The sequence below is a fragment of the Sycon ciliatum genome, chromosome 9 (genome assembly GCF_964019385.1).
Source record: "Sycon ciliatum chromosome 9, ocSycCili1.1, whole genome shotgun sequence".
NCBI lineage: Eukaryota > Metazoa > Porifera > Calcarea > Leucosolenida > Sycettidae > Sycon > Sycon ciliatum.
In genome coordinates, this window is record NC_088651.1 from 4,887,889 (window position 1) to 4,902,609 (window position 14,721).

The 14,721-nt window shown below is 46.4% G+C and overlaps 2 protein-coding genes across 2 annotated transcripts in view; both read right to left on the reverse strand.

Moving 5' to 3' along the window:
- Positions 1 to 2,363: 2,363 nt before the first annotated feature.
- On the reverse strand, positions 2,364 to 7,212 carry LOC135825221 (uncharacterized). The gene is made up of 6 exons (XM_065337959.1): positions 6,726 to 7,212; positions 6,114 to 6,470; positions 5,588 to 5,629; positions 4,911 to 5,006; positions 3,790 to 4,008; positions 2,364 to 3,288 (listed from the first exon to the last, which is right to left on the reverse strand). Exons 1-5 carry the CDS (start codon positions 7,210 to 7,212, stop codon positions 3,800 to 3,802), a joined length of 1,191 nt encoding a protein of 396 aa, XP_065194031.1. The 3' UTR covers positions 2,364 to 3,288; positions 3,790 to 3,799.
- A 78-nt stretch (positions 7,213 to 7,290) lies between these two features.
- The window catches only part of LOC135825219 (uncharacterized), a 16,073-nt gene continuing 8,642 nt past the window's right edge, over positions 7,291 to 14,721 (reverse strand). Inside the window, exons 10-16 of the mRNA XM_065337958.1 lie at positions 14,682 to 14,721; positions 12,293 to 12,358; positions 11,424 to 11,531; positions 10,422 to 10,460; positions 8,961 to 9,593; positions 8,143 to 8,370; positions 7,291 to 7,611 (exon numbers count right to left, since the gene is read on the reverse strand). The exon at positions 14,682 to 14,721 is cut by the window's right edge and continues 68 nt beyond it. Of these exons, the coding sequence (XP_065194030.1) occupies positions 7,291 to 7,611; positions 8,143 to 8,370; positions 8,961 to 9,593; positions 10,422 to 10,460; positions 11,424 to 11,531; positions 12,293 to 12,358; positions 14,682 to 14,721 (1,435 nt within the window). The remainder of the gene's footprint in view (positions 7,612 to 8,142; positions 8,371 to 8,960; positions 9,594 to 10,421; positions 10,461 to 11,423; positions 11,532 to 12,292; positions 12,359 to 14,681) is intronic.

Sequence of the window (14,721 nt, forward strand, 5' to 3'; positions counted from 1 at the left end):
CGTGACACAAACAAACAAACAAACAAACAAACAAACACACACACAAAATACCAAATTAAAGCTGTGTGGACCCTGGCTAGCGCCAGACGTTACTGAAGTAACGTCTTCTGCATAGCTACGAGAATAAATAGTCTTTCCAATGTAGTTATCGTCCTATTGTATAAGTGTGGAGATGACACAGGGCGGGGAGCAGGTAGAGAAATGTCTAGTTACAACACTTCTACTCGTAACATCTTCTGCACAGCTGTGGGAATATGTACTGTGTGGGGTTGGTTTACCTGCGTAGAGTCAAACCTGTGTAAGATGACCGCTCACGGGACATTCAAAATGTGGTCTCTGTTACCAGGTGGTCACCTTGCCCAGGGTTATTTGACTGGAAATAGCATCCCTTGGTCCTGGTTGCAGTGGTCTTCTAGCACAGGTGGTCGCCTTATCCAAGTGGTCGCCTTGACAGGTTTTACTGTATGCTCAAGACAGAACGTCATCCATTATACATAGTGTGATTTATATCTTTTTCTTGACAGTTGATCACAGTATAAGGACTCAACCAAAAAAACAAAAGAAGACCTCTCCCCACTACATGTAGAGTAGCACAGTTTGACCTCGCTTTACCGCACACATCCGTTTTCCACAACAAATATCCAGATAGGCAGGGGAACCGGATAATCGAACACACGTACTGTATGTGTACATGGTCATAACATATGCTGTAAATCGGTAAGCAACGATTTTCTTCCGGATGGCAAGGGATCCGGATAAAAGAGGGCCGGATAAGCGAGGTCTGACAGTACAAAGAGTAAACACAGGTTGGTAACGCCAGCGTGCTCTGCACAATGCCAGGGTGTAATAGCCAATAACGGCATGCGATTGGCCACGCGTTAGTGGCGGATCGCCATAGCATGACGTGGTGGTACTGTTACTATTTCATGGTGCGCAAATCCAGTGCATTCTTGCACACTTCCAGGGTTTTTGTGCTATAGATGGCATTGGATGTTAGTAGCCAAAGATTTTGCTAACTCTAAAACAGTGACTAGATACTCCAAATATTCACTGGTTTGAGGGAAAGACGCAAACGGGAAAAGTCTGAAGAAGAAAAAAGACTGTCACGACCAGGACTCGAACCAGGGACCTTTGCTTGAGACCAGCGATGCTCTCACCACTGAGCTATGGTGTAGCTGTCATCCCAGCAGAGACTGTTCAACATTGATACATTGACAGGTACTCCAAAGGCTATTTAAAAAAGAAAACTGGAAAATTTCATTCAGAATAGCCCAAACGCTGAAGCCACCGTTAGGAACATAAGACAAGATGAACATCTCAGAGTGTATTCTTACAATGGATGTAAAGGTACAAAGCAAATTGTGCGAACATCTTTCAATCCGTGTAACTGGTTCGTATGATTATGGGGGGGGGGGGGGGAGAGAGAGTTAGCAGCCCTCTTGTCTTGTGTGTTGGTGTGTGCGTTGCCGGGTTGGCCAAAGAGCCAGCGCTTGTAATGAGGCCCACAGCGTTTTTGTATATCGTACATGGCCCGGAGCGGTAAATACATTGTGTATGGGGTTGAAGGATACAATTTGGCTGATGTCCGTTGTATTTGTGGCAATGAGTTGGTCGCAAAGGCGTGAGGACAACACTAATGTACAGTCTACTTCGTTTATAACGACCCACGGCGGGGAATCAGAAAAGTGTCCTTATAGGGCTTGAAAGTGATGACGTCAAAACGGCCAGGGAGTAGTAAGTTGACATCAGATTTCTATTTTTGGATCCACTGAGGTGTGACTTTGCTATTGCCTAAGTATGTGGGTGCATAGCAACCCACTCATGTCGCATGCAGGTGTGACTTTTATTTCGCCACCAGTTGTAACCCCGCCCCCAGTAGCCAAATCAGTCAGTTTCACTGGTAACATCACCTTGCTGAGAGTAAGACGGCTTGAAATGTGCTTGGATCCATACAAAAACTGGATCCAAGTGGATCCAATTTTTGAATTTTTGAAATTGTTGCTATGCTGTGACGTAGCACTTTCAAGCCCTATTCTCGAAGTGTCCTTAGACCCGAAGTCTCATTACAGTTAGATGGGATTTTGCTCTGGCAATCGATTTTCTGTCGTTATTCGCGAATTGTCGTTATATCCGCAGTCGTTTCTAGCGAAGTGGACTGTATAAGCACGACGAGAGTCCTGAGCTGGCTAGCGCTCTCTCTCTCTCTCTCTCTCTCTCTCTCTCTCTCTCTCTCTCTCTCTCTCTCTCTCTCTCTCTCTCTCTCTCTCTCTCTCTCTCTCTCTCTTTCTTTCTCTCTCTTTCTCTCTCTCTCTCTTTCTCTCTGTATGTCTGTCTCTCTCAGTACCACAAAAAGAACGCAGTGAGAAACAGAAATGTAGCAATTGGATTCACACTCAATCGGCTCAAAATGGACAAAATGAAAACTTTGAAATACTTCATCCACCTCCCCTGCGGATACAAAATAGAACATCTGCTAGCCAACCAAGAAAATAATGAATATCGAAAATATTGTAAGCCAAAACCCATAGAACTCAAAAGAGATGATTGACAGAACACACAGTTCAGGCGACCAAGCCGGATGCTACAAAAGTGTCTCGATTACATGGAGAAGGACTATCACTGCCATTGCAGATCACTCTCATCCTGACTAACTACTTGTACAATGTATAGGAAGATCAACAGAACTGCCACTCGCATTAGCAGGGCTGGGTGCAAGTGGGTGCAGAATGGGAAAATACGATCTACTTTGAAGTATATGACCATGGCGATGGCTACAATTTCTCTCAATTACGTACGGTAGGATTAAAGGAATCACTGATCTGGCATTGGCAGCAGCAGCACACTTTCATCCTAATCAGAATTTCTATGTGTATCGGTATGTAGATCGATATGCAATGTCATGCCGTTCGCAGTAGCAGTCAGCACATCTGCGTTCGACTTGTTGCATAAAGCACCCGCAATGTTCAATGTAGGCACATGAAGCACCCAGCAGATATTTTGGAGTCAGTCGACTAGAGCCACGCGAAGGTCGGCATTCTCTGCAGGGCTTATTACACTGTGCTGAGTCCAAGAAATCTGTCTCTTAGGGCCATGAGATTACGAGAGCGTGCAATCAAACAATTTGCATGATAGTTTTTTCTCTCACTCCGTCACTCCATCTCCTCCTTATTGTTCACTCTGCGTGCCTGGCCGTTTTCTTCCTCTCTCATCCTCTTTCTCCAAGCTTGTTTTACGCACACAGTCTTGCCAAAGTACGCATGCAATCCAGAATGAATTACATGATGGTATCTGTAACAACAGAGGAAGGAAGACAAGGGCAAAAAGGCAGGCGGTGTTATCCAAACTGACAGAAAGGTCTTTGTGATACTGGTAGTAGGTACGTCTTATTGCAATGCCGTTTTCACACACGCTATTCCACACACAAACACACGCGCTTCAAACAAGCTGGTGCTGACATTAACCTGTGTATACTAGATACTCGCGTGGAAAGTCACGTGACATGTGCCCAACGTACACGCAGAATACGAAAGAGAGCGCTGCGGGCCCTTGGCAAAATTGCTACTTCACCACGTGTCTTCTTTTGCATAGCTTCACACAGACTAATTCCTCCAGATATCCCCTTGAATACCGACAATTACTAGTTGACGTCACCAAATAACCCTGGTTACCGACCTTTACATACAACTCAGAATCATCAAGTTAACACCAGAAGCGAACACCAGCAGAGGAGATTATATGCAGGTTCCACAGCATTGGATGAGCTGTCACCAATTCACTGGTTATTCTCACCTTTCTTGATTCACACCCGCTCTCCAGGTTCCAGTAGGCTGTTCATCAGCTGCAGCTTCTCATCGAACTTTCCCATATCCCTAACAAGTGCGCACAGGGCTACGTATCCTCTGCGCCATTCCAGTTTGAGAATTCGGAGCAGCTCCTGATTGTGCTGCGACGGTGGTCGGTTGCCCTCCATCCAGCAGAGGTCATCAACTTCAGTTGTCGTCAGGAGACCTGAACGAATTGAACAAGACGGCAACAATCCCACGTCGGGGCAAGTTTTTAAATAGAACCAACGCCTTTATCTAGCTCTGGGTTCAAGTTAGACATGCTTTCGAATTCAAGTCAGTCTTCGTCTGACGTTATCCAGTTCGTGACAAGTCGATCTATGCGGATTCATTGGTTTCTATTGTTATCCTTCACTCCAACGCCGTCTTGCCTTTTTCATCTGACCTCATCCTATTCCGGGTTAACTCGACCTTCGTTTACCATATCCAGTAAGTTCCCGGGTTAGACGAATGAACTATACAATGAAGTACCAATGCAGCGCCTCGCCTTGATTCGAACCCAGTTGCAGAGCTTCCTTCCCCTCGAATAATTTCGTATGGATTGACTGAAAAATGTAAAAAACATATGGCGAGATTCAGTATGAACAGCTCGAAGAAATCACTCATCTGTCCCATTTCCAAAGCAAGGCCAAGCAGGGCCATGTAGGGGTCTTGATGAAGGTGGGCTTTTACAGTATTTTACGAAGTAGTGGTTGCGACTTCGGCGATGATTTGTAAGAAAGGTTTGCTCCCCACACCGGAGCTCGAGTCGAAGGTTCGATGGACTTCTCGTGTGCTCTGGATGGCAGTCGTGAGTCAGTCAAGTGTCAAGTAAAGTCGGCGGAATAGCGCGAGCTCCGGTGTGGGGAGCAAACCTTTTTTACAGTATTTTGCCGTATTTATTATGTTTTTTAAAGGAACTATTTGTATGAAGAGAAAGGAGCTTATGGCCAGCCTTTTGTAGCGTAAAATGTTTCCCCCTTTCCCCCTTTCCCCCTTTCCATACTCAGCAAAGCACCTTGTAGCCAAGCATTCGAGGTAAAACTGTGAAGGCAGAGAAATCGTATGCATGTGCTTGCAACTACTAACCTGCACGCTGCGCGGTCTCTCTGAAGTGAGTGGTCTCCACGCCCAGTATCCAGGGCTGAAGGTCAACACAGAACAGTTTGGTGTCGAACGGACTGCCTGCACGTAGTCGAGAGCATAAACACAATACGTTACATATCCATAACATCAAGGCATTCTTTAGCGGTGTCCACGTATTCCTAAGGATGCTGAAAACTCATTCTGACCAAGTCTGAAGCGAACCGTGCTGAATTTGTTTATTGACTCAGGTAGACTGAGTTTTCAGCATCCGTAGGAATGCCACCACCCTGCAATGATCAAACATGCAGGTGCAGCACAGTGGGGTGCTCCATGACGAGTATTCAATCTCAATATGTGTCTCTCTTTTGTAGATTTATTGATTGGTTCTAACTTGCTCGACTACATTACCTCGTCTTTAGGCCTCAGAATGTTTAGAAATGCCATCGGAACATATGTTTTGATAATTGACTGTGAAGAGGAATTGGCAACCTTGTTGCTGTGTGCCCGATCGGGGTGAACGTTATCACAGGCGAACATTTCCCCACATGGTATAATAATTATTATACTCCACCAAAGACAACATTTTCCGGCCCAACTTAATGCAGTTACAGACCACTGAAGGAATGGCCTCACCAGAAGTATTGCATGCAAGCATATCTCGTGTAGACTTCCTTACTCACCGATGGTGGAGTTGTTCGAACGGGATGGCATTTTGTTCACTTCTGGATACAGGATAAAAGAAAGAAGGATACATGAAATGGGCACATTTCTAGAACTATGGAGTTTCACCTGAAAGGATAGAGTGACAACAAATAATGGAAAATACATCATAATCATGACATGAAGAGAGAGGGAAGGATGTTGATGAAGGTAGATGTACATGTATATGAAGGCATCAGAGAGAGACAGAGCAGTACACAATGAAAAACCGACCAACAGACAGACGGAGACAAAGAGACAGAAGGCAATTCATTGTTACGACAATCAAGCTTTTGCTTAAAATGTCTAATGATAGACAGAGTCAAAGACACGCAGAGACAGAGAGCGAAGAGTGACAGAGATGCGAGAGACAAAGAGAAGCATACAGAGAGGGAGACCGACTGGAAGAATAACAGCGACAAGGATTAAAGGGAGACAGAGATGAGCACACACACACAAACACACACACACACACACACGCTCGTACACAAGCACACATGTACTTGCCAGAAGGAGGCGTGTGGTGTTCCTCGTCACATTTGGCATGACCAAGGCAGTGAAGGAAGACATAGTGAAGATCCCGTGCCTTAGGTGCGTTCAGCGCAGGCAGAACCTTTTTAGCCAACGACAGTACCACTGTATCTGGTAGGTTGTAAATGGCTTCGCAAAATAGATCAGCCGCGGCTTTGGGCCCATCTTGTTTCACAAACTCTGAAAATTCAAACTGGAAACTGGTGTTCACCTCGTGGACATGTGCCAGTTTAATCAAGCATTCATCGAAGGGGAAGTCACTTGCAATCAGCAGCCGATGCTTGTACAATGCAGAGCAGTATCGTTTGGCCCTGTCTCGCTCCTCACTTGTACCTGCAATTCATAAAAAGATAATAAACCAGGGAAGACGGAGTGTTTCAAAAACATAGATAGTATATCAATCCAAATTTGGGTTCCAGGTTTGAAAAGGTTGTAGTCAGCATTTTGGATGTAACATTTTGCCCAGCTGTGTGCCTACCCTTTGCATTACAGAAAATCAGATATCTTCAAATAGGTCACCATCGGGTTTTGCATCTCAGCTATTCAACCGTACTAGTGTTTTAGAAATTTGTTTCTGCTCCGGCTTACCTGCATTTTCACACGAGGCACCCTTGCAGTAGCGATGTAGTAAGCGTACATCTGGTCGCTCTCCGACGTCTGCGTAAGCGGCCGGTGGTAGTGGGCACTGGCTACGCAGGTGATCACTGGCGAAGAATGCCAAACCAGCATTCAGCTCTCCTTTGATGTCCAGCCCCTGCAGCTGACGGCTCGAGCTCAGGCAGTCATCATCCACGAACACCGGTTCGAGCTCGGAGCCGGGCGAGATCCTAAGAGACAGCGTCTGGATGTGGTGCCATATCTCCTGTTGTTGTTCGCACACGTTGGCTTGATTCGGACCCCGGGTAATGATGTTCAATGCCACCTGCCCATACGGAACTTCAATCAAGGTTTCCGTGTGTTCGTACTCGACTGCGCTGACTCGAATGCCACCCTGCCACACGGGAAACTTCATGCCACAGCTTGCGTATTTGTTCACCATGGCCATTTGAATTGCAGGCAGCAACGCAGCGCTCATGGCTATACCAGACTTGCAGTACAGGCGGCGGCCGGAGTAAAAGCGATGAACTCCTTTGATTGGGGCTGGCCAGTGACACTAGGCACGGTTTTCAGCTTGCGCCGGCATAATCATCACCTGCACCCCGTCGTCGGTTATGTGGCACATTCCGAGCTTGTGGGCAATGTTGAGGGCTTCGCGGCCGGATATCAGGGAATCATGGCCAAGTACTTGCTCCACTTCGTCACGCTTCGCGAATCCCACCTCGTTGCACGTGATGAAAAGAGGTAGATAATCGGGCGGAGAGTAAAGCTTTTTCGTGATATCTGACATTAACCAGACGGGTTCAAGCACCACAAGTCCATCATCGATGTCACGAGGCTTTGCCACGCCAGACTGTGTCCGCGGGAAATAGAATAGCTGCCAATAGAGCAGAAAGACACAATGAAGAGCACATAACTCAGTTGAAACTCGGATAATGAGCCAGTAATAAACTTAATGTAAAAAGAGAAGAAACACATGAGAACGATTTATGACTGTTTATCATCTTGTTACAGTCGTGGATAGTTGCTGCATAACTCGTTTTCATGTGTTTCTTCTCTTTTCTCCATACTAGTATAACTCAGTGCTTGGTATATTCGACTTTGCTAGGCTTCGAATTTCCTATTTCATCCACTAACCCTTTCATAGCAATATACTTGTATAGTTCTGTCCGCAGATTGAGTACGTATATATATACTATATACGTCTTTGACAAGGGCACATATGTGCTGAAAATATATAACCACCTTGAGCTCAGCCTTATGTCTGTAGTCATTCCTGTTGATTTTAAACCTGGTTTATCGAATTCTGGCCAAAAATTGTAAAAGAGGAGACAATCCAAAAAAGGATCACAACTATTTAACCAAACTAGGTTAAAATATACTTTGAAGTACATAACTGAGGAATTACCTTGGCTGTTTTATGAAGATCGTAAAGACTCTTCTCGATATCAATGATGCGCTGCATTGAGGATATGGCAAGTTGCACTGATCTACTGTCCAGAACAAAGTCTGGGCTGAGGATGGCCTTCACTAGGCACTTGGTGAACTCAGACTTGCTGACAGTCAGAGCCTGGTTTGCCTGTGATCGCACATTATCAAGGTAGTACTCGGCAAATGGCACATCACCCTGCATGCCCTGTGGAAACGCAGTATAGAAAGAAACCCGACCGAGAATGTATATTGATATCGCGCATGCCAAGTGCAGGACTGTGCGCGTCAATGCAGAAGATCACACTTGCTGTGCTAGATTGTGCGCATTCTTGTCCACAAGAATACATGCACTTGCACATGTTCTGTACAGCAATGCATGCATCGGTTCAACACTGCATTTCAACGTAACGCATTTTCCGGAGTATAGTGCGCACCTTTGTATAACGCGCAATCCCAATCTTCATTGGGGGTGCGCACTTCAATCTTCATTGAAGTACATGCATTTCATATTCGGAGCATAGTGCGAACCTGCGATTTGGGGCCTATAATAGCACATCTAAAGTGCGCACTATACTCCGGAAAATACGGTATACGCTGAAGTCGCATCAGAGGTAGAAATTGACATGAGGCGGAAATGGAGACATGATGCTATTTAACAGTAGTTTGCAGGGCATAATTAAATGGGCCAATCTGCATTCACAAAAAATTCTAAGAGATTATCTTTTGACATTCCACCCAGGTTTTAGGAAAAAAGACCTGGCGCCCGTTTTTGCTGAATCTCATTATGGTGTTTACCTGTGTGACTTCATCCTTTACTTTGCTGATGGCTTCTCTTAGATTTGCCACGCCGAAGCATTCCTGATCGATAGCGTTCACGAAGAGCACAGACGGACCTTGAAACTCAAAGTGGTCTTTGAGGACTTTCTTGAGCAGCTTCACTTCAGCCGAGATGACATCCCGCTGTGCTTTCGTCGAGCTGTCGCGCCTCGTTGCAACGATGAGCAGTTTACTCTTGTTGGCCACGCCTGCCTTGACACGGCAGGCAATGAAGTCACACCATTGGCGTAGCTGCCGCCGCACTTCCTCCTTGGATGCCACACTGGACACGGTGAGAATGTTCAGCACCGGAACATCGGAGTAGCCCGTCAGCCATTGATGACTTGCCATGTAGCGGTACTGACCGCCTAAATCCAGGTAGACGATGCTCTCATCCGGTGAGTTTGAGCGCTGGATGCCCTTCGTCCGGGCAGTCATTATGCTGTCCCCCTGGTCTCCGGAGAAGTAGTTGACAATCCGCATCCAGATCGTACGAATTCTCAGTAGTGACATGACGAGCGAGGTCTTCCCTCCGCCCGGTGGACCTAGCAGGCGTACTACCAATGGCGAGTGATGAACACGACTCTTCATGCGCCGTCTCATAAAGGCCTCCTAAAGCACATTGGAAATATGACATTCAAACCATCAAAACAGAATAGAAGCTGGTTTGTGACGCTAACCTTCAAGAGTACACTTTACAGCAAGAAGAAAACGACACCGTATAACTACAAAAAATGACGGGTGTACAGAGCAAGCTTTCTTGCGATTTTGCTTGACATCACCATGAGATAAAGTTCTCACTAATATTCACAGCTTTGAACGTGATCGTTCAACGGAAGGAAAGAAGGGAAGCAAAACAAAAGTACAGAGGCATGTTTTGATGCCTTCAATATTGCCTCTGATGCTTGCCAGGTACAAAAGAAAGAAAAACCGATCAGTTCAGCCAAAGGAGTTCATGCCAGGGACATTGTCACTCACGATCAATCCTCTAGCCAAATGAGCAACAGTATTATTCTTATCCACGGTGCTGGAACTTTTATCTTTATCCAATCAAAACACCTGGCTTGCATCAAAGTGCAAACTCACACCACTCCTCAAGAGGGCCTTGTGCCATTCGAATGATAACATGGTGAGGGCACCAAGCAATGTCCACTGCTAGCAAACAAAATTGCATTCTTCATGGAGTCGAATTCGACAGCAAGACAGAGAGACAGGCATACACAGATACAGACGGACACACATGCACGCACGTACACACACACACACACACACACACACACACACACACAAACGCGCACGCACGCACATGCACTCAATAGGATCTGAGGGTTGTGGCCATTTCTGCTGTCCCTCTACTGCCCTGTGATTGTATCATGGCCTTAACAGGCAATAGTAGCATTGTCAACAGCAACGCAGTGCTTCTTTGAATAGGCAGCTTACCAGTAACAACGGGTGAAGTTGGTATCTCCTTAGAGAAGCCTATTAAGCAGAGCGGGAGAGAAAAGGCTTGAAATAATCAAAGAGGGACCGTATTGTTCCGGAGTATAAGCCGCACTTTAAACACGCGTAATTCATCCCCAGAAAAAACCTGTACAGCTTGTACTGCAATGGCCGAAGTGAGCGGTGAAACACAGGATAGGTGTCTGTGTTCCGTGAAAATATCTTTGTGCGGCTTGTACTCGGGACAATACAGTAAGCCATAATTTACCTTGGAAGGAAACTCAAACACACACACACACAATGTGCCATTGACTGTCAGTAGCAAACTCGCATCACGGGATGCACTCGTGAGTTTTAAATAATGAGGCTTAGTAGAGAGTGGGAAGCTGAACCCATGAATCACAAAAGCAACAGAAAAACGTACACCACATTGTACTCTAGTATTGACTTCGCCAGCAACAACCCTGAAGAAGCCCTCGACCGGCAAGCAAGTATATTATGCAGATGCAAAGTGTGAGCTGAGAAACTCAGACGATACTGTGCAGGGGCGTCGGAAGGTATTTTAGTGTGGTACGGTCAGCCATCTGAAGTACAATTTACTCTTGGGGGAGGGGTGGCTGGTCCAAAAATTTTGCGAATTTAGAGCCCAAATCAGTGCATTTTATTGATTCACAGGGTATTTGGGGCAAATAGTGGTACGGTCAATACCGTAGTGAACGTACCGTGTCCGACGCCCCTGCTGTGTATACGCATGTTGAGAGGACGAAAGAAACAAAGATTTGTAAACAGCAGCCAGTGCGCAGGATATGGCAGGGCCACTACTGCGTATATGCCAGGTACTAAATACCCTGCCCACACAGGTGGAATATACCATATGTACCAGAGAAAAACGCTTACCCAAGGCAATGTCCACTGCCCACACCTTCCATCTGAGGTATAGAAATGTGGGAAACCAGGCAAGTAGCCCACACGGGGTGGGAGGGGAGGGGGACGTGCACTTACCCTCAACAGCTGGCAGAAATGCTCTTCTGTTAATGCATAAAGCGGCACGAATAAGCTGTCGTCCTTCACATTGTAAGGAACCTTTGAAATGCATTTGATAATGGTATTCTGCAATGAGACAATACAAGAATAGAGATGTATAATATTCGGAGATGATGATCTATGATGTCGATCACTGGGTGTTTGCATAGGCCTTAAAAGAATCGTAACATACTGAAGCTCAAGCCGAACTCATTGCTCCTAACCCTGATACTACCCACCCTACACACGCACATAAGCCATCCCCCCCCCCCCCCCTTCCACACACACACAACGCCTCCACATGCGTGCAAGCGCAAATATGCCAACATGCACAGACACAGAAAGCCAAACACACACAAACACACACAAACCCATACCACACATTCACACACACACACACACACACACACACACACACACACACACACACACACACACACACACACACACACACACACACACCTACTCATACTCCTGCCCAACAGTAAAGCGATGATGGCGAACAAGCTATGATAAACATAGCGACACAAACACTACTGCTAGTACTACCACTACGATGTACAGCTGCCCTATCGGGACACGCCGCTCCCAGAAGCGGGAGACAACGACAAAAAGAAAAAAGACAGGAGAGATAAGAAAATACACACACACACACACACGCAAACATACACACACACACACAGCAGACACACTCTCTCCCTCTCACTCTCTCCCTCTCTCTCTCTCTCTCTCTCTCTCTCTCTCTCTCTCTCTCTCTCTCTCTCTCTCTCTCGCTCTCTCTCTCGCTCTCTCTCTTCCTCCACACAGTTTGAAGGAGCATATCACAACTGCTTCCAGTAGGCTCTTACCTGCAATGCAGCACTTTCCTCTTCTTCTTCCATCATTTCCCTGGCTTTGACCAGTAGAGACAGGCACTGATCGATGCGCACGCACACATGGAGACACATACACACAAGTACACACACACACACACACAAGTCAGCACGCATGCATATATACACACACACACGCGCGCACACACACACACACACACACACACACAAGTATACACTCGTGCACATACATACTACTGCTACTACCACTACTACTACTATCAATCAGCTACCCCAGTGGGGTCAAGCCGCCCTCCACTCAGAGAACTGAGCGCAAGATGAGGGGCAATGGCGCAAAGAAAACAGGAAGTACAGCAGCATGAATTTAAAAAAAAAGGAAATCAAAACAAGCTGCCATTATTGATGGAAAAGAACTCACCAACAGAGGAAAGAAATGTCACAAACCAGATGAACAATCTGCTGCAGGTCCACTATAAAATGCAACGACTGAAAAAGGAACAATATAAAAATAGATGTGAACATGATGTTCAGTTCAACAAACGTCTGTGCGCGTGCTGCTTCGGCCTGAAGTTCGTGAATCAGGAAAACACAATCTTGAGCTGTAGGGTGGGCACCGAACGTCCTACAAGGGCTACACAAGATGTACTTTCACGAGTGACGAGGAGTGTGCACAGCAAGCTAATAACACTACACCATCGCCGCACGACGACTGGCCACTCAGGTCCAAACAATACGGCCAAGGACAAATTCACGATTCCAGCGATACACCGCGCAGGAAGAAAATTCTGCGACCTGTTTCCTTTCTCATCCAGGAGTCCACTTGCTTTGCCGAACGCCACTGCATTGTTGTTGGCTGGGGTTTGATCCGAGGGCTTGCCACACCACTGGGGAGGATGCGGAAAGGACGCAAGAAGACGGTGACGGCAGCAAATTACCCGCCCTGGCTGTCAGCTCACTGAATGTCCTTCCCTGCGCGCGCGTGCGCGCACGCGCGCCCGCGAAACCGGCTGCAAGGCATGAAAAGCCTACTGCCAGTCAATACCCAGGGACGACCCTGACCAGAAGGCCAGGGCCGCCCCGTGGAGGACGTACATACACACACATACACACACACACACACTCTCGTGCGCGCGCGTACACACACACACAAACATACATACACACCATGTATCACGTATACGCCCGTCGCAAGAGAAGCACGTTGATCTGCAAATGTGCACTGGATGTGCACCCGCGGATTTTCTCTTTTAGCAACGACAGCGGACAAGATCTGAATGAGACAGATCAAGACTTGCGCCAAATAACCGTCCAATCCACACAACCTGAGAAGCAATGTGAATCGACCACCAATACTCACCTGGTCTACACCACACTGTGTGCATCGGCATAGAACGGCCAAGACAGTAAACACATGGACACACGTAGACATACACACACACACACACACACACACACACACACACACACATATGGACACACATATACAGCCTCAAAACGCCCCAGAGACCCGCCGATAGCCACAAAGAGCCACACAGAGAATTTGAGAGCGGGAATGAACAGTATAGAGAGAAATTCACGGGAGAAAGCCCCCAAAAGAAGAATATAGAGAGAAGAAGAGACAAGGAGAGAACCGAAGAGAGCTACATGTATAGGAAGACACACAAAGGGGCAAAGAGCCGCATCGTTGTACTATTCATATGATAGACGGTCAGCCTTTGGGTCTTCCTAATAAAGTTATTATTATTATTATTATATCTTTGTTCCGTTGAGACTGTAGCTTGTGCTCGTTTTCGTTGCGCTTGCCTTCCCCTCTTTGGTCTTTCCATAACCTTGAACCTTCCAAGTTGGAAGGCTGTCGGTTAGCGCTACGGAGATGTGTTGAAGCTAGGTGTCAGGACGTCGAATGTCTCAGTACTCTGTCAGTTTTGTGCCTAGTTGTTGCACTTTCTGACTGTATATAGTATCTAGTTACAGTGGTGGAGAGTTACTCTTAACTCGTTTCCATAATTATGTCCTTTTCCTTTCTACTATTATTATTTAACTGGTTTGAGGGAAAGAGACAACGGGGAAAAGTCTGAAGAAAAAATTGACTGCCACCACCAGGACTCGAACCAGGGACCCTCGCTTGTAGCCAGCGATGCTCTAACCACTGAGCTATGGTGTAGTCGTCATCCCAGCAGAGGCCGTTCAACATTTTCTTCAGACTTCGTAACTCACTATTATTATTATTATTATTATTATACTCAATTACAGGATATGTTTGATACTAACTTAACTTTCCTACCCCCCCCCCCCCTCCACCACCACATACACACACACCACTCAGAAAACAGAGAAAGTTGGCCTGGTTCTCGCAGTATTGGTATCATGGTTCACGAGTCTACAGAAGACATGTCGCTCTCACCGTGAATGCTTCCAGCATTGTGACCATGAAGGACAAGACG